The sequence below is a fragment of the Aphelocoma coerulescens genome, chromosome 20 (genome assembly GCF_041296385.1).
Source record: "Aphelocoma coerulescens isolate FSJ_1873_10779 chromosome 20, UR_Acoe_1.0, whole genome shotgun sequence".
NCBI classification, from domain to species: domain Eukaryota; kingdom Metazoa; phylum Chordata; class Aves; order Passeriformes; family Corvidae; genus Aphelocoma; species Aphelocoma coerulescens.
This window is the reverse complement of record NC_091033.1, coordinates 12,504,621-12,530,295: the sequence shown is the minus strand read 5'-3', so window position 1 is coordinate 12,530,295 and position 25,675 is coordinate 12,504,621. Positions and strand designations below refer to the sequence as shown.

At 44.7% G+C, this 25,675-nt stretch overlaps 1 protein-coding gene across 3 annotated transcripts in view; it reads left to right on the top strand.

The window, feature by feature from the left end:
* GNAS (GNAS complex locus) overlaps positions 1-25,675 on the top strand; it is a 136,079-nt gene continuing 110,404 nt past the window's right edge. Inside the window, exon 1 of one of the 3 annotated variants that reach the window (XM_069034469.1) lies at positions 1-329. In XM_069034469.1, coding sequence (XP_068890570.1) covers positions 86-329 — 244 coding nt within the window. In that variant the 5' untranslated portion in view covers positions 1-85. Of the gene's footprint in view, positions 330-18,473; positions 18,685-25,675 lie in introns of those variants that run through there. The other 2 variants (XM_069034474.1, XM_069034471.1) reach the window with 2 other exon arrangements.

The following is a 25,675-nucleotide window of genomic DNA, read 5'->3' as shown; positions in this document are numbered from 1 at the left end:
AGGCCGCCGGGCGCCGCCGCCTCGCCCTGCCCGCCCCGGCGGAGAGCGATGCCCGCGGCGCCGTAGGGCGGGCGGCTCCGGCACCATGGGGCTGTGCTACAGCCTGCGCTCCCGCCTGGCCGCCGCGCACCCCTCCGCGCCCTACGGCAGCCGCGGCGAGCCGGACACCCCCGCGCCGGCGGAGCACGGGGACCCGCAGGTGCGGCGCCGGCTGCGGCAGGACCTGGTGGCCAAGGAGCGGGCGGACAAGAAGCGGAGCAAGAGCATCGACAAGACGCTGAAGGCGGAGAAGCGCGAGTACAAGCAGACGCACCGACTGCTGCTGCTGGGTGAGCGGGGCGGCGCAGCCCGGCGCGGTTCGGTTCAGCCCTGCCCGGCAGGTGCGGGGCCCGAGGCCGCCGCCGGTGCCCGAGCGGGCGGAGGGGGCGGCGGCCGCGGGGGCTCCGGGGCGGGGCGGGCGCGCACGTGGCGGCGGCGCCGGGCGGGGGCTCCGGGGCCGGGGGCTCGGCGGGGCTGCGGCAGCGCGGGGGGAACGGGGCCGGGATTTGCCGTGTCCGGCCGGGGGTACCGGGGCTATGGGGGGGGGGGGGTCCGTGGCCGCAGGTGCCGCTGTGCGCGGTAGGAGCCGGTGGCCCGAGGGAAGGAGCAGCCTCCGCACCGCCGTGAAGGTGATGCTCGGCGCCAGAACGGAGCCGCGGCCGCCTGTCCCCACGCTGTCCCCACGCTGGCTGCTCACACAGAGCCACGCAGCGGGACCGCGGCAGCAGCAGCGGTGGCTGAGCGGGGGCGGCTCTCCCGTAAGGAGCCAGCCCGAGTTTTCTGTGTGCGGGAGTGATTTGCCGTTGTCTGCTCCGCCTCCCCGAATGCCCAGCGGGGAGATGCAGCCTCTCGGGCTGCGCGGTTCCATCCAGCGCTGCCCCGTGCACCAGCCCTTGTTCCCTGCATGGCAGCTCGTCCCTGCCCTGGGCTGCGCAGGGCTCACGGGCAGGGATGCTCCTGCACGGTGACAGCACCGGCACTGCCTTCCCGAGGGGTGCCTTATGGAAAGGCACTTTATTTATCCAATTGTGTGATGTCTGACCTTGTGTGGTACACGACCCCAACCCAAACAGATATAGAAAGTCATGTATTGGCCTTCAGGTAAGTCGAAGGAGGCTGGAAATGTTTCTACTCCTCCTTCCCCCAGTGCAATGCAGGTGGAATACAGGTTACCCTGAACATCTTGGAATAATAGAGAATATTTTCAAATATTCACAAATAACTTAAGCACCTCTCACCCTCGGAGCACGCGTGGTTCCACAGGACATAAACAGCAAAATTTGGCTTTCATCTTTTTGGTGTGTATATGCAGCCTGTAATAGAGGAGCTGAATTGTAAACTGGACCTAGTTTTCTGCATCTTGGTGGTAAAAGTTTCTATTCCAGAAGCAGAGCTTCTTTTGATGTGGTTGCAGCTATACTGATGCAAGTCTGTTCATAAAGGTGTCCCTCCTTCTCATGGGAAGGGGGTTGAGCAACACTTGTGGGAAGAATAAAGCTTGTGTGCTGTGACTGTTGGTAAGGAATCACATCTCTACCCAACGTGCATTCCTTCCAAGCACACAATACCTGTAGGGATGTTATCATTTGGGGTTTGTTTTAATGTATTTCCAGTTTGTTCTGTAGTGAATAAGTGTATGAAGGAGGAGCCGTGAGAACTTTTCTCTCTTTGTAGATTAAATAACTCAGAAAAAAAGCCAACAGCAGGGCTAGTTTTGATGTTAATCTGCAAGCCTTTAAGTCATAAAAGCTATCTTATACAGGCTTCTGTGGCAATATTTCAGTTACCTGGTTTTTAATAAAGAGCTGAGTTTTGCTGCAATGACATTGAACAGTGAGTGGGTTAAACAACACATCTGAGTGCTTTAGAGTTGTCTGTGGTGAAGCCAACAGAGAGAGCTTTCTTTGTCGAAGTACTGATTTATAAATCTGATGGATATGAGTCAGTGTTATGCTGGCAGTCGTTTATTATATTTCAGCCTGGACTTGAATAGCAGGAAGTCACTTTTTGGCCCTCTTGGAAATCTTGGGATGCCTCACAGACCCATTTCCCTGCTCCTTGCATGGGGACTGTCAGTTTTCTAGTTAGCTTCCTTCCCTTGCTGCTTCTCCCCTGCATCCCGCTCTCACTGCTGCTTTGAGAATTTTCTGCTTCTAAGCTGGAATATGAAGTTTGGGGTACATTTGGTGATCCTTCATGTACATCAGCAGGTATTGCTGCCACAGCTGAGTGTGTCTGTGCTGAGACTGCATAGATGCTTAGGGATTGCACACACAAATAGAGCAGGACAGTGATGCTTAATGAGGGGGGCAGGAACATCCAACTGAGATTTAAAGCTGCAGCTGAGTCTTCCTCTAAGGAATGGAGTTAGGGTGGGGAAAAAGTGCAGAGCCAGGAGTGTCTCCTCACTTGGGCTGAAGCTCAATGGCAAAAGCTGCAATAGATACTTAGAGTTTCTCATTTGTGTTCCCAACTTTTTAAGCTGACCTGCTCCTGTAGGCGTGCATCGCTGACATGGACAGTGAAGGACACCAGGGTGCCAGCTCTTTCTTTGAGAGTAACAGATTTAAATGAAAACTGCTCTGTTGCTTCAGGTCTGTCCTGTCCCTAAGGCTAAACTATTTTTAACATATGGCTGCAGTAGCTCATGCAATTCCAAGGGCTGTGCTGGGAATGTGGAGTGTTCCTTCCTATGGTCAGCTGTACAGGACACAGGGAGTGCACAAAGTCACTGTGCTGTGTGTTTTTGTGTTGTAGTGTGTGTGTAACATACAAGTCTGTTACTCAGAGTACCACTCAGGTTATGCTCTTCAGCACAACTGGTACTTATCTTCCCACATGGTAGTTCCTTTTTTTGGAAGGAGAAGTTAATAATTTTATCTGGGTGCTCAGGGGTGTGCAGTGTAGTTACTCAGTGGACAGCTTTATGCCATTAATTGATTTAGGTTTCTTTAATAAATTTTCAGTCCTTTTTCATCACCACAGTTGTATAACGTAAATTCCCAAGCCCTGGAACTTCTCTTAATCACAGTAGAGCAAAGATCTTGCATCTGTTCTGTTTTGGAACAATAATATGACTTTGTACTTGCAGTAGAGTAGAGTTTTTTTACTTTGTTTTTGTGAAATGCTCAACCAGGTGTAATCTCACTGGATTTTGTTTAGTGAACTGTACAAGTCACAACTTCAAGATTACAATCACTGTTATGTTGGCAGCACAGTGTGAATTCAGGGATACTACTGGGAATAGGAGGTGATTTTTCACTGCATGGGGGTTGTTTTTTTGTTTGAGAACAATCCTGGCTCTAAAAGTGAAAGTGTGTGGTTATGGGGGAAAAGATTTTCCACTTTGTCATAAAACAATTCTATGATGTGTGTGCTTTCATACTGGTGACAGTAATGTGGGTTTTCCTCTATCTTTTCCTTCTTTTTTTCTTTTAAAGACTTTGGAGAATGAATCTGGCTCGCTATAAGAGAGTGTACTTGGGCTGGTCCCCTCTAAGTGCTTTGCCAATCTCTGTGTACTTCGCTTTTTTCACTCTCTCAGGCTGAACTCTTGCCTATGTAAAAAGTACTTGTAGCTTATTCCCATCTTGAAAAGGAGCTGTGGCCATCAATATACCAATAGAGATATATGCACTTGCCACCCTAGATATTTATATTAAACTACAACATATAAAATAATGGCCATTCTGGATCTTCCCTACATCAGTGCTTAAGTAAAAACGGTTTTAAGCAAAATATTCATGATGGTGCAAATATGAATATAAGGTTTGCAAATGGGAAGTTTTTATGGGGAAATATATTATACAGAAGAAAAACACACTTTAAAAAGCTGGAAAATACCAGCATGAAGACTGACCACAGACTGACCACCCTGTCTGTGTGTGCTGCATGGTGAGCCCCCTGCCTGCCATATAATTAAAGACTGCCTTGTATGGTTTACATTGTATTTTTTTCCACAGGGCTGGTGCTTCATTCAGGGCACAAGATGGATGTTGTGCAGTGAATGAGCAGCTATTCAATATTCTTGTCCTCCTCATACAATGTGTCACCCTGTGCCCTATTTGCGACACTCCGTCCATACCCTGTACTGAATAAAGAACTGTTGAACTCTTCATGCTGCAGCACTGATCACTGCAGGGACTGAATGCTTTGCAAATGTCAGTGCATGGCACTGCTGTGAAATGAGGTGGTATCCTCCTCCTTTTGTGGATGCTGGAAGGGGAAATGCCACCAAATACTGTAAAGTTGAAATTGTCTGAAGATACCACTGATTTTATATGCCCTGTCTTTGCCAAACACTAATTTTAATCCATAGTACTCAACTTATTTTTGGTTTTTTTTTAAGTAAACATTTTCTGTATTTAGAACATGGACCTCATTGTTGTGAACGCTCAGTGCTTTTGCAAAGTGAGCTTTAGGTGCTCTGAAGTGCAGCCCAGGAGCGAGAAGCACAGCTGGTTATCCCTGATGGAAGCTGCGTGCTGCTCTGCTGGTCAGGGCAGCTCTGTAGCAGACTGAAGCTGGCCTGGTTCTCCAGGGCAGCATGTAATGGCAAATCCCACAAAATATTCCTTCTCTTGTGGTGATTCCCTATCTTGCTAGCTCAGAGGGAGGTGGTGATCCTGGCACTGCTTCTCTCAGGATGGGGTGGGGAGAGGAAGACACCCAATTATAAAGACAGGCATGTGCTCAAGCACTTGATAAAATTCCATCTTGTTGACAATATTTTCATTCACTTGCAACCAGTTTCTTTCTTGTGCCCCGTGTGTTGTGTGCTGCAGGAGAGGGCACACACAACCTGCTGAAAAACATGTCATCCTTATCAGAAGGTAATGTAATAGATGTACAGGACAAAATAGACTAAAAATGTAGAGGGAATCTTATCCTGGTGCTTCCTAATTCTCAAGAACAAGATTTTTGACATTAAATGTGTTATACCAAGTTGGGATTAAATTTCCCCTTCAAGAAAAGCAGGAATAGGACCAAAAAAAAGTCCTAGGGGATGCCTGTGATGGGGATGCCTGTGATGTGTGTCTCTTGTAGCTGCCTGCACACTGTGATAATAGCTGGAGAGGCAGCAGTGTGCACTTCTCCAAAATGGACTGTCTTTAGTGGTGAAGGAATTACAATATTTTCCAATAGGGCCCCCAGTAATTACCAGATACTACAAGAACACTTGGAATGGGAATCTCTGTGGTTTCCATCTGCCCAGTACTTCCCAGTGCAGACATGACAATCCTGCTGTGGACAGCAAGGAGGTGGAATGCTAATTATGGGTCTTCCTTTGCAATAAGGAGCCTCTGCAAGAGGAGTCCTACTCAGTTGCCATTGCTGTATCCAAAATGTGATGCCTGTTCAGCTGGTAAATGGAGATCTTCTGGCTTGGAATATGGTCACCCCAAACAAAAATACCTGGAAAGTTTTGCAAACTTTAAGAAAGCTTTACCCAGTGTGCAAGCAATGCTGGCTGCACCTGTGATGTGATTTGTGATTGTTTGCTGAACCTCAGAACAACTTAGTGTCCTCAGCAGTGGCACCTCTATGCTTTAGATCACTTAGTAAAGTCGTTTCTCTCCTGCTCTCATTTTAAATTTCGTAGGAAGGAGAGAGGCAAGCTACTTCTCATTTCCTGCTCTGTTTTGTTCTGTTTTGTTTTGGTTGGTTTTGTTTTCATTTGGTTTTTTCCTTGAGAGCTCCTGATAGTGACTCTCCTCCACATAAACAAAAGGATCCTTAGCCTCAGGCAGACACATGGTGTGGAGAGCTTCAGCCAGGGTATTTGAAGTTTGGCAAGGTTTGAGCTGCTTCGAACAGGGTCTGGCAGTGGAAGGTGTCTAAAAAGCTGGAGCTGCACCGCTCTGAGTGTGTGAGGATGGAGGGCTGCTAATGGATGGCAATGCTGTGTGAGGCAAGGTGGATGTTCTCTAGAGGGATCTGAACTGCAAACTAATTCCTTTCATAGTTGTAGCTAATGCTGAGGGGATGCTCTGTGCATGTGTAAGCATGGATTTTTTTGGGAAGGGGGTGAGGAGTCGGTAGGATCCCCTGATCCCCAAGACCAACCATGCCTGTGCAGTCACACAGCAGCATAAATGTACATAGTTTCTCCTTTTCCCCAGCAGAGATGCCATCTCTGTGTAGTGGTAATCTGTTTTTTTCACTCACTAAATGCCTGGTGGCATAAAGATCATAATCCATCACTCTAGCGAGGCTGCATTCATCTGTAGCCATGGATCTAATTTCAGAGTTATCCAAGACATTTTAAAGCAAAAACTCCACCCCAACAGTGCTCGCTTTTTGACTTGACTTTTTTCAGCTTGTGATCCTGTTGCTTGGTCAGCACCATCTGCTTCCAGAGCAGGCAAAATGTCTTGCTTGCTTCTGTGCAACTGCTGCCACCACTCTCCACTGGGACATCTTAAATTGAACTGTCTCCTGTGCAAGGGCTTCCCTAGAGGAAAAGCCTTGAGGAGTGCAGTTAATTACATGCAGTTCTTCCCTGGCTCCCTTAAATTTGGGAGTGTCTGTATTCACAAATATGCATGATTTCATTGAATTTCATTCGAATTGCCACAATTTAAAAATGTCAGGAAAAGAGCTTGGCAATTCCCTGGTGTGAGGACAACGCAGATACTTTTCATGAGAAAGGCCAGTTACCAGGCATATAAATCCATGATGGTTTAGATATTCAGACCTGAAGAATGTGTCTTGAGAAGTTGAACTCCACGACTTATTATTGTTCCTCTGCTCAGTGAAGCATTTGAGAACCAAGCCATGCAAGCTTTATAAATAGCTCAGCCAAAGTTTTCTTTACTTCCTCTAATGTGTTCCCTCTGCAAAGAAAACCCACAGTGTCTGTGTCTGGGCAGCATTTTAAAAGATCTGTATGTCACTAAGAGGACAGAAAAGTCAATGGATATTCTCTGCATTGAGGAATGTGGGGAGGCAGCAGGTGTCACACAGATGTCAGAAAGTTGATATTTTTATTTTGCCAAGTGGAGGAAGGGGATGCTGAGGAGAATGGGTTGGTCCCTAGCGGGGAATAAGATGCAGTTTTACAATCTACAGTCTTGCTCTGTTTAGCCACATTTCCTGGAAATGGCTACACAGTGGCTACAATTTTCCACACAATTCCTGGGAAAACCATTACATTCTGATTACAAATTGGAGGCAAAGTTGGGGGGGTCTTCCCACTGAAGGACCATTCCTCCCCCTTTTCCCCATCCTAAGCACAATTAAATACTCTTGCAAGGGGAGTTTGCATACAGAATCATAGATAACACACCAACTAACCAAACCTGGTGCCTCCCACCCCAGCACACATCCATCCCATGAGGCTGAGCTTGGCACTGGGCTGGCAGCGAATTCAGCACTATTTTCAGAATCCAAATCCACATATTTCTACCCCAGGACAGCTTCACACGGGTTGGTTTGTGCACAGTAATGCTACAGCAGCTTCATGGCTTTGGCCTCAAGGAAGTACATTGGATTCAGTGGAAAAACAAATGAAGGGAGAGCCCAAGCCCTCGCCCGTCCTGTGTGAGCCCTGTGTGGGGATGGCATTTTTCAGTGCCAGTGGGAATGAACTGTGGGAGTTGCTCCTGGAAACGTCACCTGCAGCTTCCCCCTGGGAACAAAGGTGATTTATGTGTAAAGTGGACTTCTGACAGTGTAACTCAAAGTGTTTTTATGCGACTTTCGTGGCAGAGGCTTTCTTTTTAAAGCGTAATTTCAGACATGACCAAAGAGCTTTCAGAGCTGTTGCTGGATCCCCCTGCCCTGGGCTGTCCTGAGCAGTGCTGTGATCCCACATCTCCATCCCTGGCCACTGTCACAGCTGTGCTTCCTCTGCATTATGTGACAGGAGACTTAAACCCAAATAAGTTGCTTTTATAATGTAATGCTTGCATTTTGAGAGCATTCCTTTGACTTTGAAATCAGTCATATCTTGCCCTTGTGCTGTTTGACTGCTGAGGCTACCTTGCAGAGGAGCTTGTGAGGTGTGTGCTGCTCCCTTGGGCAGCCAGAAACCTGAGCCTTAACTGTAAATTGTTCCTGTCACACATTGCAGAGATTTTAGATTTCACTGATACACTGGAACAATTTGGATCATGGGCTTGCTGCTGATGAATGTGTGTTGTGTGCCAGCCCCTGCAGGGACCAAAGGTTGGTGGAAGGGATTCTCCAGGCTTTAGTCCTTTCTGACTCTTCAATTTTGCTTATGGCAGTTTGAGTGGGACACAAACAACTGGGAAATCCTGACAGTCACTTTGCTGGAGATGATGAGCTGTGCTGGCTTCTTGGTGGAGGTGACAAACACATCTGAGTCCACATGCCCTGGAGAACAGAGAGCCTGGAGTGGAAACCAGCAGCTTGTCTGTCCCCAGGCTCTAACAGAATGTGGGTGCTCTGGTCCCTGGGGCACACAGGACTTGGGCAGCTCTGATGGGGAGATGCTGCTGCGGAAATGAGGGAAAAAAAGGCACTTTTTAGGGTTTGACCTTCTCTTTCTCTGTGTCATCCTCATTGCATGTACACCACAACCTCTTCCTCTTTCCTACCCCACCCCCCCCACCGAACACAGTTTTTAGTTTGTGGGCTGTATTTGTTTGGGTTTGCATTTTTCCTGGTTGCTTTTCATGCTGAAATCTCAGGATCACTGGTTAGCACAGAGGGATTTGTGGGACTGGGACTTAACAAGGGGAGGAAATGTAGATACTGAAGAGAAGGGCACGGTATTGTGAGCTAAAAATCTGCATTCAGAAGTTTTGGGTTTTTTATAAATACCAGTTAAAACTGTCTGCTTGGAAGAAAAGTACTCCATGAAATACTGTCTTGATGCTTTCCCTGCCTTACCTCCACACAGGAAACTCACCATTTGATAGAACTGATTTGTCTCTGCTGATGGAAAGCATGGAACAAATTCCTTTTAGACTTTAAAAGCTGAAAGATATTTTCTCCCCTGATCCCTTAACACTATCTGTGCTCTCATTTCTCTCAGCTTCTGTGAAGTTCAGCCTCATCTGTAGCATTTTGTGGTTTTAGCTGGTGAGTGATGCAGGACTTCACTTGCTCATGTTTCAGAAGAGCATGTATTTGTTTTTAGCAGCACTTCAGATACTCACAAGGAAAATGCTTCTCGTCTGTTTTCCCCAAACAAAAATAAACATGAAATTTGAGTGGATAGTTCTTAAACATGTATATATCCTTGTGATTCCAATGGGATTATTCATCTGAGCAAGGGCAGTGTCCACTGTCCCCTCAGAGCCAGTGGGAACAGTGAGTCACCTGTGTGCTCCATCCCACCTGGACACTCCATCCCCTGGACAAGGCACAAGGACACACCTTGAAACTGGGTGTAATCCACTTCAGTGCAGAACCAGCCAATGTAGCCTGTCAAGCTGTCAAGCCCAAATGGGAGTTTTATGGTACAAAGGAATTTAAGAAAATGTTATTTGAAACTTTGTTTGCCATTGAATTATTCTTCTTTAGAAGGTTTGAGAATCCATTGCTTCTAGTAGAGGTCTAAGCAAAATCTAAATACTGCAAAGGTATTTAGTGTTCAGGATTATTTTGGGAGGGGGCTGAGGAAAGGCCTGATAAGTTATGTACTTGACCACATGTAGTTAAAAATATTATTTGGAATATAAACTTCCTTGTCTGAAGACCAGCTTTATGCACTAAGTCAAGAAGCACAAAAAGCAGTTCTCCTCCTGGGCTCCGTAAGTATACCTTAACGCTGCTGAATCCTGGAAATTATGCAGGGCATGCTTTTTAAATGTTGATTTTGACTTCTTGCCTGGGACCAAGTGTAAAGTCTTTCCAAGGAAATACTTAGAAGACTTGCAATGAAACCCAAAAGCTGCTGCCAAACCTTGGTTTTTAGAAAGGGAGTAGGGGGCAATCTAGCCTGTTAAAAACTTCCAGTTGTTTGTAATTAAATCCACTTCTTCTGTGCACAATAAACATATACTTAGAAAAAGATCATTTTACATAATACTTATGTGGTTTAGTGCTGCTTTTCAGCTGCTAAAAATCAAGCAGTAGGTTTGCTATTTTTGTCTGGGAAGGTTACTGAAAGCTGGGAAGGCAGGGCTGATGCAGCTGTGCCACCGCAGTGGCACAGATCCATGTATCCAGTGGTGACACACAGAGAGAGCCAGGGAATCCTTTTCTCATCATGAACCATCTTTCCCACTAGTTCAAGTTTGTTTTGGATTGACAGGGATGGGAATGAAGAGGAGATAAAAATATCCCGTCCGCACATCCCTCCTTGCCAGCAGCAGCACCGCTCATGGCTTTGGTGGAAACTCTGGGATTGCAGGAGCTTCTCATCACTTTGGGGACTGGCAGGAGGCAGGACCACCAAATCCTCACCACCCTGAGCTTGGTCTGCCATGGTTCATTCAAGATTGTTTCAAATCCACTGCCATCATTCGTCTGGCAGATGGGACATTAGGGTGAGGGGGACAGCCCGAGTGTGAGTTTATCCAAGAAATAAATTTTATATTCACCCTTGACTAGGGAGGAGATTTTCTTCCAGGATGGCATGGAGAAATTGTCAGTTTTTACTGGGCAGGTTGCAGGAGCTGTTGGGTGCTGAAATGGAACATACATAAGGCATAAAAAGAGCAGAGAGGAGCAGCTTAGAGGTATTATCTCATAAGTGACATAAGAAAAACTATGAAGCCTTGTAGAGCAGATTTGTTAGGATTTGAGATGAAAATCCCTGTTGCTTGCTGAGATTATCCCCCCAGCATATGGCAGGGAATGTAACAGAGATGTTGAATTAGCTGCTAATGATCTGGACACCTCTTGAAAACAGATGTTTGTAGTCCCATATAACTGCTTGCTATTTTGTTCATCTGAAATCTGGATTACTCAGCAACAGGCCTGGCATGGTATTAGAATGCTTACTATCTTCATTTCCCACTGATCCCACCCAGTACAGATCACCTGTTTCTTAGGAAGACTGCTGGACTAATCTAATGTGAAACTGGGATGGAGAATGAGGGAAATGGCCTTCACTGCAGTGCCAGCAGACAGCGTTAGCCAAGGGCCAGTGAGTGGTGGGGAAGCTGCAGGAATCTCCTTGGGCAACCCAGGACATCTCCATGGCACTGTGGCACTACCCTGCTGCTATTTCATGGGCAGCGTTCAATTGGGGTTTCTTGAGAAGATGAGTTTTTGATAGATCTGTGTGGCAAATGATGCTGCAGTTGAGGAGGGGATTGCTCAGACTCAGTGCTGCTGCATGGGCAAACTGCTGATGTAAAACCCCTTCTGTCATACACTTCGGTAGTTTTGGTACCCCTTTACTCACCCTGACTTTGAGCTGTCAATAAATACCTCTCTGTTGTTTAAGGCACCAAAGTTTCCAACTCAGGGATGTAATTCCTGTAGCTTCTCTTTGGGATCTCTTAATTTATTTGTTACTTGAGCAATCTGCTCTATAACGCTCTTGCTATGCTTAAATTTCTTTACATTCAAAAAAATGCTCCCTAATTTACTTATCTTAATTAATATTATTGGAAGACATCTTCTTGGAGCTGGAAACCTTTATTAAGGTGGGGAAAAAATTGTTAGCTGTCAGTTCAGCTCATCTATTTTCCACTTCTTCCTTAGTGTTAAACTTCCTTTTGGACTTAAGCTTTTACAGTAAAAGCAAGACCTTAACCTCAACTTCTCTTTCTAAGTTAGATTCTTTTGACCTGGCGTCATCTTTGTTACAAGGCTTCACACACTGCAGTACAATAATATTTTTCTTGTGGTGCAATGAACAGCGCTCCAGACGCTGTTCCAGATGGGGTCATTTTTTCTCTAAATTAGCAACTGTCTTAATAGATATTTTCCGTGGCTTCCAAACTATGTCGTGTTGTTTGAACGAAAATGTAATTCCACAGAGAGATTTCAAGCCCAGCTTTTGCTGGGCTTCCAGAAACAATTTTTAAAAAAAATTATTTGTACAGTCAAAATGAGTTTGCAAGTGTATTGTGCTTGCATGTTGCAGTTGTGTCTTTAGAATGACATGGAAAATCTGAATACTATCTGGTATATTTTTCTCAAAGAACAGGATTTTCATGCAGGCTACCTTATTGATGTAAGGGTTCAACTATGGCAAATGTATTTTGAAACAACTGGAATATTTCTTTGCATCAAGAGCAAAAAGCCCAGTTCTCTGCCTCCAGAGATACTTGTAAAGCTTCACCTCAGACTGGTTAATTTTCTGTCATTTTAAAATAATCATTTGAGATTGCAATTTTAACGTGAACAACTTGCTTCCAATCACTTGAAACTTTCATGGAGGGGTGTAGAGGATTCTTGCATAAACAAAATGTGATGTGGACTCACGAGATCCTTGGTGGTGGCTGCTCTAGCAGGACGTGAGTGGACTCTCAGGAGCATTTGCTTGAGTTCTTCTTTGTCACAGACAAATGTGGAAAGTGCAGGAAATCGTGAAACATCCACTAGGACATAGTACAAGCCTTAGGATCACAGATACTTTTCAGAATATCAGTTTCTAAATAGTTGAATTTATTCCAGAGAAATCCTAATATGTTTGTTGATTATTCAACTAATATCATTACCATGGCCAATAGCAAACTCTTAGATTTAAACGGTGCTATTTCTAGGATCTGTAATTGCTTTTGAGATGGAGAGTTTGTAGTTCAGTCCCATGTTCTTCTTGTTACTCATTGTCCCTCCTGGTTCTGTCCTGAGCCACCAGCACTCTCAATCATTCCCTGTGCTAGGCAGGATTTTTTTAATGCCAAAGGACTGTTCCAATTTTCTTACAGTTTCATCAAGTGAAAGGCCCTGAACCACCTTCAAGCCTTGCCCTGGAGCGTTGCACCCTCTGTGCTTGCGAGGGTGGGCAGCGATGGCCCCAGTCGTGGCTCACATGCCACATTCCATGAACAGCCTGGCACTGGATAAGGTGCAAAAGGGACAGCAAAAGGCACTGGGCAAGCCCTGGCTGTGAGCAAGAACAGCCCTTTGTGTTTGTGCACTCGGGATCGAGCACAGTTTGTGTTGGAGCACGGAAGTGGCTCATCCTTTCACGCTGGAGGCCTGTGAGATGCTGTTGGAGCTTTTGTGTTTGAGGAGAGAAAGTGGGATTTTTGTACAGCCAAAGAGCTAAAGCTGTGCCTGCAGGGTGAGGGAGATCCCTGCCAGCTCCCCATGGGAACAGGGCTGGGAGGGCATGAATTTGTTACGTCTGTGGGGGCAGTTTGGTTCAGTTGAGTTCTCCTGTGAAGATGTCACAAGAAGAGTGCGTGCCTTGGCAATTAGGAATTTGTCCATGCTACGTTATCAGAAGAGATTCCTATTCTATTTTTTAAATTTTATCCTCCACCTGCATCCTACTATGCACAGGGAAAATCTTTCTTCTGTGACTTGGGAAGCAGCAATTTTCCAGTGCTTCCCAAAATTTCCTCCAGAAAGGGATTATGTCACATCTGACCCAGGTGCTTACGCAAAACAGTTTGTCTCAGCACAGTGAGTTCTGGGAGGGACCCTCATACTCAGGAGCTGATCATAGCAGTGAGGACAGTGTTGGGGGAAGAGAGCTTTTCCTTGGATTAACTCAAGGGACAGTCAAACACTTTGGTTTGGCTGGCTTGGCTCTATTTCCAAGCTAGACCTTCCTATTTCTCAAGTGGGAGTAGTGTCCCTGGACCTCTAAAACCTCCAGCATTTTTTCTTTTCCTGTCCTTTGATTAAGGACTTGTTTGTTGACACTTCAGTGGGTTGTGGCTCTGATGACAGCAGCCCTTGTGTCAACCAAGAACGAGCTGCTCACTGTTGATAGTTCCAGGCTTTGTCTCTGCTTCCTAGATGTGGTCAGATAGAGGTTCTAATGGTCTTCCAAGTAGTAAGTAGGGATAATTCTCACTAGAAAAGTCAATTAAGTAGATTTTTGCATTTCTCCAACTGTTCCCTGTTCATATATGTGGACCAGGCAGAAGAACAATGACAAGGCTGTGCAGATTTCCAAGCTGATTTTAATAGTCTGCCTGAAAAAGCAGATGTGTAAGATAAAATGGAAAGTCCTATCTGCTCAGTAAATGTTTAAAAAGTTAGCTCTGTACATACTTTAAGAAAATAAGTGACTGAACCTACCATGGTAGCTTTTCCAGTGAACAAAGTGTGGTGTAAAGTTCAGATTTATGTTTCTTATTATAGCTTAGAGGGTTTCATCTTAAAGGAGTTTTAATAGGTGCCAAATGCTCTCGATATCTGTCAAGGTCAATTATAGATGAGATTTTTTTTTCCCCCTATGTTTGCATGGAGCAGGAAACATGAAGCATCTTATTGGAATTGTTCCTAGAAGGTTTGAACTTTGCAGATGTGTGAGGTTTTCATATATTGTGGTAAAATGCTAAATCTGAAGCTCAGCAAATTACTCTGCTGGCTGTTAACAGAAGATTCCAGCTATTGCTGGGTCGGCAGGAAAAGAGATGAGATTGAAAGATTTCCAGCCCTGCCAAATGGAGATGTCCTGGTGGGTAACTGGTCCCATCAGAAAGCCGTAGGAGCAGCAATGTTGGGGCCTTGCTGCGATTGTCTTGGCAGGCCTTATCCAGCCCCAGTGTTGCTGGTGCTCTGGGCTCTTTGTCTCTCTCAACCCTAACCCTAAGCGTAACCTTAACCCTAGCCCTAGCTCTTAATCCAGACCCAGTACCATGGGTTTTCCAGCTTAGAAAGATGGAGGAGCAGCAAGGTGGGGCCCTGCCAGGATGGCCTTGGCATGCCTTTTCCAGCCCCAGTGTTCCTGGAGCTCCAGGCTCTTTGGCTCTCTCGAGCATAACCCCAGCCCCTAACGGCAGCTTGGCACTGGGCCAGAGGTGCTCAGCACCATAAGTGGCACAAGTTAAGAGGTGTGCAGTTGGCAGTGGTGGTACCTCTTAAGCCCTGGATCTTCAGATCCAGGGGTTTAGCTCGACGTTCTATTACTCTCTCTTAGCGCAAAGGAGAAATCCCCACCAGATAGACTCAAGAGGTGAAAATCACACTAAAGTTTACTGGCAAAAATGTCAAAATCAAACAATCAAAAACCAGTGATCTTTGACAAAGGATGAAATACAACATTTAATTCAACATAAAACCACTTTAGTGTTAATTTAGCATAAACTTAGCCCAACTGAGAAACTTATGACAGCTCGGCTGTCAGGCTGCTGCCATCCCAAGGCCCCTTGGTCTGGCTTGAGGGCTTCAGCAAGTCAGAACTCAAGGGTAGAATGTGCTGCTCTGGTTTCCAGCTATAAACACAGAGATCAGTATCGTGCCACAACTAGAACTGTTAAAGTTGGATGTACACTGTTTGTTATTACTTGGTTTTTTAAGCATAACTCTTCACTACCACAGAACACTGCAGCAGAAAGGATTTGTTCATTTGCAGATAAAGTGCTGAGTTACTTCATGATCTATTCTTTGTTTTCTTATCTTTTCTTGACAAATGTGGGTTTTAGGGCATCTTTCTTTGATTGCTTTCCCTTTATTAACTTCATCCCTGCCTTTTTACACTTGGTTTTTGACATGTAAGCAGTACTCCGTACATAAATATATTTTTATAAGACTGATGCTGTAGTTGTCCCTAATCTTTGGCGGAACAGTCCATATATCTCAGGTGTCCAGCATACCTCCTTTTCCATATTTATATTTCCTCAAATTTAAAGTCAGGATTTTTCTAAAACACTGTCAAGGGATTTTTTAAATATTAAACTGTTAAGAATATAGAGCACTGTTATAAAATGATGAACAAATACAGTGCTGCAGAAATATTAAAAAACATTGTGAAAAGTCTTTTCTGTTGTCACTGTTCCCTTTACTCTCTGTTAAGCAGTCAGTATTAATCAAAGTTAAAAGTCTTAGTTCACCCCCAATATATTTTTTTTCAAGGAAGCCATGTAACTCCTGCAATGACAAACATTGAGCATACCACTCAAAATTGAGAAAGAACAAAATACAGAAGTCTTATAATAAAAAAAGGGATGTTATCAAATGCATTGCATTGGCAGAACTTTTGAACAGAGTTTTCTCAGACTGGCAAGTTATAACTTTACTCAAAAAAGACTGGTTTTCCTTCCAGCTTGTTTGACATTGGAGCAGGAAAAAATTGGAGGAGCTAATTCCACTAGTTCAGAAAGAGCTGAAACATTACCATAACCCGTGGAGAACAAAGTAGTCCATGGCCTGACACTGGAGGTAGATGTGTGCTGGGGGTAGAATCTCAAGAAAACAATCCCCAGCAGGGAGGGATCTTGGAGCTGGCACTGAGCATCCCAAACTGCACATCAGCATCCTGCAGGACCTGGCTCCTGAAAGAAAGAATGTGGGAAGGATGGCGTGGAGGATGCAGCAGGTGGAAGGTGCAGGAGGGATATAGGTTTATTTGTGAGGTCCAAGAAGCCCTTGCAGGGAGGATGCTATTAAAGACCAGGGAAAATAGTGCAAAACAGGGTGATCAACATGCCCATAAAGGACTACAGCAGCTCGTGTATCCCTTCCAAGAGAAATAGGTGCTTACATCTTCATCACCAATTTTCTTTTTGTTTAGTATAGTGCTTTCTCACACTTTCTCATTTAACCTAAAGCAAGGAAATTATAATGAAAGAAAATAATTCTGAATGAAACTGTTTTCATGTTGTCCTACTTTATCACTTCACACAAATATTTGAAGGCGTAACTAGGTGCTAACCTTGAAAGTTTAATGTTAGGACTAACTTCTGCTCATTGTTTACCAAAACAGGGCCACTGTGTAACAGCAATAATGTAAGTCAGTGTCAACACGGGGTGCTGATATTTTAACAGAAAACTTGAGTTCATAATAAAGCCAAGTCAAGGTTTTTAGGGTGAGTTAAATTTACTGCAGCAGCGCCCTCAAGTGCTGCGACACTTCCCAGGCCCGATGGTGTCTGTCCCATGGGACACTGGGGTTCGTGTACTGAGGCTTGATTGTTTAGCCCAGTAAGAGCATGTAAATTATTTTGGTGGAATTTTGATTGCTCACACAAGTCTGTGAGACTGTTTAATACCAGTGTGATGGGAAGGGTGCTGGTTTGGGAGTTTCCCTTTTAATTGCTCTGTGGTAAGAAAGGTGCTCTCGGGACCAGTTTGGTTGGAAGTGATGGTGAAAGGAGACCTGAGCAGAGGAGCTTTGTTCAGACAGGTCAGCCATGGGCCAGGTCCTTCAGGACGCTGATCTGTAGTTTGGGATGCTTGGTGCCAGCAGAGCCCAGTGCACAGCTTTATCAACTGCTCTGCAGCTCCTTTTCTTAGTTTAGGCTGCAGAGAGAGAGGAGCAGAATCTTCTCTGGTGTGACTCATTACCTAAACAGAGAATTTAGGATTTAGGCAAGTAACCACTCTCCTTTGGTACTAAGGGAACTGTGCCTGATAGGCTGTGGATTTAACCAGCACTCTACTGGTATGTGGTGAAAACTGTATGGACAAAACTATGGCAGTGTAAAACAACTGTGGTCTGCTAGAGGTGTTGCACATCCTAAACATACATTATTATGGTTGTGCAAGGAGCCCATAGGACCTGGACTCACTGGACTATGGCTTTGCCAGCAGAATTCAAGCTCTCCTTGAGGCAGCTGCTGGAGGGAGCCCTGGCTGCACTCCCTCCTCAACTTGTGAGCAATGAAGCCCCAGTGGCTCCCAGAATTGCAGCATCTCTCTCAGCTCTCTGACAAAGCTGTCTGTGTGATTTCCTCCGTTCTCCAGAATTCCCTTCTCTTGAGCTCTCCACCTCTTGTCTCCCAGCATGTCTGATCAAAGTAGGTCAAGTCAGCTTTGTTCAAAAGCAGAATTGCCAAGTGATGCCGCTGTGTCTGGAGAAGCAAATTCAGCCTAAGGGAATGATTCCATGGGGGTAATGCAATCACAGCACCTAATAATTACCTGTATCCACAAAATGAACATTTGAGGCATTGCTCAGAGCAGAAGGCATCACTTGCAACTCTCACTGTGTAAAAGTAATGCCCTTTCCTCCTAATTATTAAGGAGTATTTTTGTAAAGATACTTCAAAGTCTTTATTTCGTATTCCTAGCATATACTATTCAAATGTGTGTTCTGTAGTGTCCTTTTGTGTGGGTTTCTCTGGATCCAGAGGGAATAGCAATTGCAATAGTGATAGCAATCTGTGGAATGAGGAATTGCAACATTTGGGCCATACCCACTCCTTATATTTTAGTCTCGAATGAGTATTTCTAGAATAAAACAGGAAGAAAGTAAGAGGTCAGAGGGAAGAGAACTTAGAAATCATTCAATTGTTTGACTTATGAGAAAAATGGTGACACATCTTTAAAATAAACAAATACAAAGGTCAGTGGCCAGAAATTCAGTAGCCTAGGGCTTTTTTGGCCATTTAAACACGGAAGTTCTAAAGCCTTTGGCCCAAGTGTTTCTCTCTGCTGCACATGGGGAGTTTTGCACAGCTCCTTCCTTAGGTGACCTCGGGCTGGTTTTGATTTGCACGCAGAAGAAAGAATGGCTTTTCTTTTGCTGGGAGTTTTATCACTCCGGAGCAGTGCTGTGAAGAGTTGGTCATTGGATTCAGTCCCTATTACAGCTCCCTATTACCCCCTGCTGCAGGCTGGAGGAAGATGTACTAAAGGTGCACCCCTCTCCAGGTAAGACATCCAGCAGGCTCCTTAGGTATTTTGGGCCAAAACACAGGGGCAGTGTGTGAAATACTGTATTTTAGATACATCACACCCCATATTACGGTATTGCAGAGACAACCTGCATTGTCCCTTTGTTCTCTTTACACCTCTACCATTGCCCTCCAATAAAGGAGGGGGAAAAGAAAGAAAGGGAAAAAAAGCCCCAAAAATGCAAAACCAGAACATGAGGAGAAAAAGGAAGTGACATTATTTGGCAAAGCTTCAAGGGGAACATGACCAGGGAGTTTGGTTTTGCTGACAGAAGAGGGGGCCAAAGCTGCAAGGACCGAGGGTGGGTTTCAGATTAAAAAAGGAAGAGGGTGACAATGGGAAGGAGCCAGGGAAGTGAAGGAGCAGAGTGAAGGGCTGAGCGCTCTGGGTGCACGGGAGAAGCCTCTCCCAAGCAGTGTTGTGGGTGTGAGACTGGGGTCAGCCTGCCCACGGGAGCTGGAGCTGTGCCTGCCCAGCTTGGGCTACAGCTGCCACTGTCCTCTGGCTACAGTTTTGACATCTGCAATGAGTTATTATTTGCGGGGGGGTGGGAGGGGAGTTTGTTGAGCTATACTTTGCTTTAATAATAATATCAATTTCTATAACGTTACTGCACAGGCATTTATTCATAGCTTGGGTGAGGTTGTACTTTTTGTCTCTGTCTTGCTTCTGCTGTTGCAACCCAGGGCATAGTGCTTCCATGGCTAATTCAGGTCTTTTGGAGATATTTTCACTCTCTGCCTGGCTGGAAAGTACCCCCAGCCCCTGGGCTGAACTCTCTCTCTTGCTCAGAAAAATAGTTTGCAGAGCAGACACAGCAAGACAGGTTTGCCCAGGGATGCTTCTGTCTTCCTGTGCCTCTGAATGCATGTTTGGCTGTCATTCTGCAACAACGTGGTGATGGCTGACAGGGAGGATAATCTTGATTTCTTGCAAACACAGAGTTACAATGCTGATAGCAATGTGGCAGCAAAGTTTCCATTTCCCTGCTTAAAGCATCTGCTCCCAGAAAAGCATTTGCAGAACCACTGCTGCATTCTCCTATTAATGACTTTCAGGATCATGGTTTTCAGTGATTTTTACTTCTAGCCTTTCTGAAAGCAGCCTGCAAATGGCACTTCATTGCTAATATCACATCATGGGAGGTGGTTAGTCTGAACCCCTGCCTGTAGCAAGCATCTAAAAGCTAATGGAAATTGGTAAAAATCTGTATATTATAATAAAAAAAATTATAATGCATACATGGAGCAGAGCTCCAAGACGTCTGCTGCATGTCTGGTTTGGTGATATGTAAAATTTTGGACAGGCAGCAGTACACATGGACACTTTTTGTTCCTGTATAAACAAAGCATGTGAGTGCATACGTGGTTGAGCTATGGAGGGAAAATACAGCCTGAAAACTCCTGTGAAGGCAGTACAGGAGGTGATGTGACTTCCCACTGAAAAGCCAATCAAGAAGAGTATCAGAAAAGCAACTGAAATGGGGCTATTAGGAGGAATAAATGTAGGTAATGATGTTGCCAACTGTTACAATCATTTTTTCTCTGGGTCTCACCATGGTTATTGCTTTTTTTCCCTCAGCTACAATCCGTGGAGCACTGGCACTGAACTTCTGCTGTCAGTCCAAACAAGCCACGTTTTCTAGCTCTTAAGAGTTCTGAGAAACATTTCAAGTGTTCCCAAAAGGCTCATAACTGGAAGGTGTATTTTTCCTTTAAAGTCTGAAAACTTTGGGAGGGTTTGATCCCTTATTTTAAGTGGCTGTGATTTGCACATTTGTGATAAATTTCACTAAAATATTGTGTGCGGGGTGGTGTCTGTTGCCACTCTTCAGTGATGTGTGAGCTACCATCATCCTCCTGAACTGGGATTCTTTGTTTTGGCAATGAGAAGAAAATGAGGAAACCTGTGCTTCCAAGGGAGGAAATTTTAAAACACACAAGCATGTCCATATGAGATGGGAGGTGGCATTAGTGTGGCACCTGGCTCTTCTAGGTGGGAAGGAGTGGCACCCATTGAACTGGGCGCTGGGCTGTGCCCTTGGGACTCTGTTCGGTCACACAGCTCCTTCTGCTGCACGTGCAGCCTGTGAGTCCTGCACATGCTAATGGGAATTTCTGACAACAAATTCAGGAGGTATTAGTGAAGGAATAAATCCCGCACTGTTAAAATCTCTTGGATGAATAATTACTGCAGATAACACCGAGTGTTTATGCCTTTGCCAGTTGTGGTGCCACTTCCTGACCAACTTCTAGAGCTGACTCCAGCATCACCTTCCAGCCCCTCTCCACATCCAGACCCAAAACCAACATCTAGACTTGTCTGGAATCAATCCAGGAGCTGCTTCCAGCATAATTTCTAGAACCACCTCTAAAGCCATGTCTAGAGTAATTTCCATCTCTAAGGTGATTTATAGAAGAGCCTTTGAACTTGCCCTGGGTCAGGGTCTGCAGTCGCTCCCAACACTCCTCTGGCGTGAGTTAATGTGTTGGTCACACATGGAGCCAAGCTGGAGCTGCCTCTGGAGCCCCCCCTTTGCTGTCTGCCGGGTGAGGTCCTGCTGGGGCCCCCCGCCAGCCCCGACCACCTCTGCTTTGCCCCCTGCCTCCTCCCTGGGCGCTGGGCAGCAGGGCACGGGGGCCAGGAGGGCATGGGGCAGCCAGCATGGCTTACTGTAGCGTTTTTTTCTTGTTCTTGTTTTTTTTCCCCGTCACTTGTGCCGCTCTCCGCGGGAAGCAGCAGTCATTTCAATGTGCGCTTTGTGGAAGCAGAGCTGTCTGAGCCCTTTAAGCGGGAGATGAGCTCAGGTAGAAGGAACGCAGAGAGCTCCTTTCATCAGCCAGGGCCCCGCCGGCGGCTTCGGGGCATGTCCGGCCAGTTATAAATGGATCATGTGTTGCTATTTTTAGCCGAGAGAGGATTGTAAATATAAAAGGGTATAAAGTGCAAAACTTAGCAACAGTGGCGTTTGTTTGCTTTTTTCTTTTTTTTTTTTTTTTCTTTTTTTTTTTCTTCCCTTTTCTTCCCCTCCCCGTTGGCAGGAATGTGTTTGGAGAGGAATGAAGTTAGAGCAGGAGCTTTGCCCGTGGACTTTGCACTGCTTCTATAGACAGAGATATATAGATCTGTATCGCCAGGCGGGGGGAGGAATGGGCTCTTCTGGTGCTGTTTGAAGAGATCCAAAAGTGCAGCCTGAAATGAGATGGAAGCGCTGGGAGGGGGAGCGGGGGGACCCGGGGCGGGCTGGGGGGAGCGGGGCCGGCTTGGGGACAGAGTTCAGCAAATGGAAAACACTGACACGGGTAAAAATAGTAACAGCGGGGTTAAAAATAGCATCTGGTGAAATAAACGTGCAGTAACTCCTGAAACCCTCCTGGGAACTGCTCCCTCCCGATCCGCCCCTGCCCTGCGCCCCGCTGCGCTCCAGCCAGGAACCCCAAAGCAAACCCCCTCAGCAGCTTGAAACCATTAAAGCAGACCCTGCACTCTGCAGAGGACGGGCTTTGGAGACTTTTTAGACGATTTTAATGGATTGTTTTGTTTTGTTTTGTTATTTTGTTTCCTGAAACTTCTCGGCAGAGAAAGGGGGAACAAGTCCCTTTTTTTCTGACACCCTCGTGCGGTCCTGGGACAGAGCAGTTAAAAGGTCCTTGGGGTTGTTTCTCTCCTTTTTTCCTTCCTTTTCACCTTTTTGGTGTGTTTTTTTCCCCCTTTTTTCTTTTTTTTTTTTTTTTCCTTCTCTGTTTACTGGTGGCTTTCTTGCTTTGGTGTTTAAGACCGCGTTGTCGCTTCTGGGAGTGCAGAGCTCAGCGCTGTCGCCCTGCCCTGGCCCTGGGCCCCGGCAGCGCCAAAGCCGCGGGGCAGAAGGATCTGAACCCCTGCACTGAGCTCCCCACACATGAGGAAGGTGCAGGCTGTTCTCCAGGCACGGCGGGGTGGCAGAGGGAGGGGACAGGAAAGGATGGAGAGACCTTGAGGAGCTTGTTTTGTGGAGCAAAGCCTTGGCTGGTCCCCTCTCTAGAGGTGTTGAGGGCTTGAGAGTGGGAGGGGGGTCAGGGAGGAGCAGGCGCTCCTGGGGCAGGGGAGATGCTCAGGAGGGCTGGTAGAAATCTGCTTCGAGATCTTTTATAGCTCTGGCTGTAAATGTTGTGTAAATTTTGACTGGACCAGGTAACTGAGGCGGCAACAATTGTTGTGACAGAAAATGCAGACCTGGTTTCTGAAGCTGCCCCGCCACAGGACGGGGACAAACTGGCGGCCCTGCAGTTCAGAGGCAATTACATTTTTAATCAGATTTTTTTTCTTTCCCCCAACCAAGCAGCTGCAAATCTGCACGTGGCTTTTTGTCGCCCAGGTGGAAGGGGTGGGTGTCTCAGGGGTGCATTTGTGACACGTCCTCACGGGGTAGTTCTCTGCTCTGGCTGTGGGTGGAGGAGATGCCCCGGCAGGGCTGGACCAGCCTCTGTCTGTGGGATTCCAGGTGCTCCTCTGCTGAAAAACTGGGAAACCAAACGTGATAAATGTGATTACGGGAGTTTCTGTATCGAGGCATTACTGGAAGTGGTTCGCAAATGCAGGCTGATGTCTCCCTGTTTTCCCAGGTCTGGTGCAGCCCTCCAAGGTGGTGCCAGTGCTGGAGGTGAAGGGGAGGGCGTTTATCTGGCAAAACGAGAAAGGAGGAGAATGTCCTTAATTGTATTTAGCAGGCTAAGCCCTGAGCATTTAATTACTTTTTTTTTTTTAAGGATTGGACATTCCACAGCTTGTTTCTCTAGATCATTTTAAATTAGTTTTGATGTTTAAATATATTTCATATGAAGCCTGTCTAAATCTTTTAACCAGTATATTTTGAAAGCACAAGTATGCTTTCCTTTGATAGAGTACCTAGAAAAACCCTTTTTGTATTTGAACAAAGCTGTTTTGTTTTTATATTAGATTGTTCCAATCCTTCTAATTTGATCATTTCAAATTTGATTCAGCACACAAAAATGATGCAGAAACTCCTGTTATGAATCTAAACTGAATGTTCATTTTCTTATCAAAATATTATTATCAAAAAATATTAGTCATTCTTCTTGGCATAGTAAACAAAGAAACATGTGGATGTGTTAATTTATTCCAGACCCAGAAAAGAGGGATAGTTTATATAAGTAAAATAAATAATTCTTGACTATTTACTAATTGGATCACTTCAACAATAGTTGACTAATAGTCACATGTCTGAAATACATCTTGCCCATTTCTATTCTTTAGGGAATTGAACACTAAGAGAGTGTTTGTTGGTTGTTGTTTTTTTCCAGGGATTGGAATTTTAAAATTGTTACCTTTTTACATACTTAATAGTTCTTGTCTTCCATAATTTAGGAAGTCAGAACTAGGAGGAAAAAAGCTCAAATGCAGTTGAAATGAATCCCTTGGGAGTCTGCAAAGAAATTAAACCGAGATGGTAAATAGTGTGAAGGAATTTAAGATGAGTGAACACAAGATAGAGTTATTTTACAAGTGTATTATTTTACTGCTTTGCATAGATAGAAAAGATTTGGATTCTCAGAAACAGTGATGTGTTGATGTGTCATTTATTGGTTTTGTGTCAATAGATTTTTGAATTATACACCTCTAATTCCAAATTGCATTGGTGGCACAGGAGTGAAAGTAAAAACCCCTGATTTTCTTCCCTCACTACTGTAGTATAAATGTGCCAGCCTTTAGCATATGAAATTCCTGTATTTCTACATATGGCTCTGCTAAATTGTTACTTGTTCAGTTGTTAGCATTGCCTGTTGAGTTATTTTGCTCCTGTTTGTAACTGCTTTAACATTTTGTTATGTTTTTCCAACTTTGGAGAACACAGGTGGCACGTTGGTAATTGATAGCAGCCAGCCGAGATTAACTCCTGGGATTAGGTTGTTTTAGATAACAGAGTTCCACATTTGTATTTTTTCACTTGCCTGAGCTTTAAAGAAATCAATCCCATGATTGTTGCTTGTAAGTAATAAAACTTAACCCCCCTCCTGCCAATGGTTTGATGAGGATATTGTTTGTTCAGTGAGCACTTAAAAGCTCATGGGTATTTTACTACCCTCTAAAATAATTTTTTATATTTTTATAGATGCATCAGAATCTAGAGTGTATTGATAACTTAGCATTTTATTTGAAAGGGATAACTTTCAAATAACTGATATTATTAAAATATCAGATAATCTATTTATTTTAAAGATAATATATTGGAGAGTTTTGAGAACAAGTGAAAAATTAGTAATTTTTTGACAACATAAAGAGAACATCTCTGGAAAGTCACAGCTAAGATCTTGTAGTCCTTTTTTGTTCAGAATGATTTTTACAGAACTAGAATTTTTGGATGCATGGTAGGGAATTCCATACTGTTCTCTAGAAACTGAACAGAAGAATTATATTTTGTTAGAAAAAAACAGACAGTAATTGCAAAGCCAAAAATCTAAAAAGAAATTCTTCTTTTCCTGGTAAACTTTTCCTGTTGCATGTTTCACAGTGAGGGCATAAAGGAGGGGGGTTGAATCAACCTTTTTGGTACTTGCATTTTTCCTTGGAACCTACCTCCCCTTCCCTTACCCTAAATGCATTCAGTTTGAGGTGGCATAAATAAAATTTGTTAATTTTAAATATTGGATAATATTTTTCTTCCACATTTGTACATAGATGAATCAGATGGATAGAGTTAATGGTTTTCAGAATTTTGATATAGTCTTTTTTAATTTGAGGTTGGTCCACTTTTTCATCTAAATAGTATTCTATTATTATCAGATTAATATACTTAATTTTATTAGCATTTCTACAAACTCCATGCTAAAAGGCATGGAGATATATGAAACTGCTTTACATGTGTTTGAAGATTATTCTGTACCTTTATACTGGCTCAGTACCTTTGTCCTAAATGTGAACTGTAACCATAGTGTTAAACATGAAATTGTAATACCTAAATTTTAAGGAA